We start from the raw sequence: 1,144 nt of genomic DNA on the forward strand, positions 1-1,144 counted from the left end.
CCTCTTACAGTCTGGCATCCTCAGATAACTCAAATATGAGGAACTGCCCTGAATGTCGAATACTATAATAATGATCATTATCGACTGGACTATAGACACCGGACCACACTGCTAGTGTCCAGTTGTAACAAATTCATTTGCCAGGCACAAAAAGACCCTGTGGATTGCATGGATTTTCCATTATGAGAGACCTGACAGTGCCTGAACATTAGTTAATGACGTAGAAAGAAGTGGCTCTATTGCAGTATAGGCCAATGTGCAGAGCCAGAGGTTCATGGGCAGCACTGCCTTGGGAGTGAACGAGAGATGACAAGGATGTTATTTAAGACACTCAAGGGGGACTGCATGAATAAGAAGGATAGCATCTGGGTAGCTGAAGGGAGGCATTGTCATTTTCCTACCCAGAAAAGATGTCAATTCTTATGATTTGAGTGAGATTTTTTTTTTTTGCAAGTCTTTTCATTTTTATTACTCAAAAAAGTTTCATTTTTTTAATTTAGCTTTCTGACTCTGTGCTTGTGCCTTCAACACTTTCACAACGATTTTCTGCTCGTCGATAAGGAAAGCACGCTTGATCCTATCACGAACACATTTAGCACACATGGAACCACCATAGGCCCTGCTGACATGTTTCTTTGTTTTGGACAATCTCATAAGAACTTTAGGTCTTACAGCACGAACCCCTCGAAGTCTGCCTGGGCACACACCACATGCAGATTCTGGTGCTTTCCCAACCTTCTTGGTATAAAGGTAAACAATTCTATTACCAGGGGTTCGGGACAGCCTAGTTTTGTTAGAGGCCGTATTGTAGGAAAGCCTACGTCGGTATGTCAAACGCTGGACCATTCTGAGTGCCTGCAGACAACGTCCCCGGAAGAGGAAGCTTGAGTGAGATTTTTTAAAAAAACAAGTTAACATTTTGAGAGCCCTCCCTATGGTATACTTTTTTATAACACAATTGCCTATCAAGAAAGTTTCCTCAGTGATTTTCTCCTGTAAACACTGTCCTAACAAAGACAATACCTTTTGCTAATAATGGCTCAAATGACTGTATTTATTTTTTTCCATAAATTTTAATAAACAATTCATAGGCATGTACATCTTATATGGAAATATCTGTTAAGTAAATTGTAGAAATTTATCT

General features: G+C 39.9%; 1 protein-coding gene across 1 annotated transcript; it reads right to left on the reverse strand.

The window, feature by feature from the left end:
• Positions 1-451: 451 nt before the first annotated feature.
• Positions 452-880, reverse strand: LOC116471454 (large ribosomal subunit protein eL34-like). The gene has a single exon (XM_032756006.2). It carries the CDS (start codon positions 844-846, stop codon positions 484-486), a length of 363 nt encoding a protein of 120 aa, XP_032611897.1. The 5' UTR covers positions 847-880; the 3' UTR covers positions 452-483.
• Between the last annotated feature and the right edge of the window lie 264 nt (positions 881-1,144).

This window comes from Hylobates moloch, unplaced genomic scaffold (genome assembly GCF_009828535.3).
Source record: "Hylobates moloch isolate HMO894 unplaced genomic scaffold, HMol_V3 SCAFFOLD_6, whole genome shotgun sequence".
Taxonomy (NCBI): Eukaryota; Metazoa; Chordata; class Mammalia; order Primates; family Hylobatidae; genus Hylobates; species Hylobates moloch.

What these genes read in the sequence shown, in the direction of transcription:
- LOC116471454 (XM_032756006.2), bottom strand. Translation starts at nt 846, where the DNA reads ATGGTCCAGCGTTTGACATACCGACGTAGGCTTTCCTACAATACGGCC.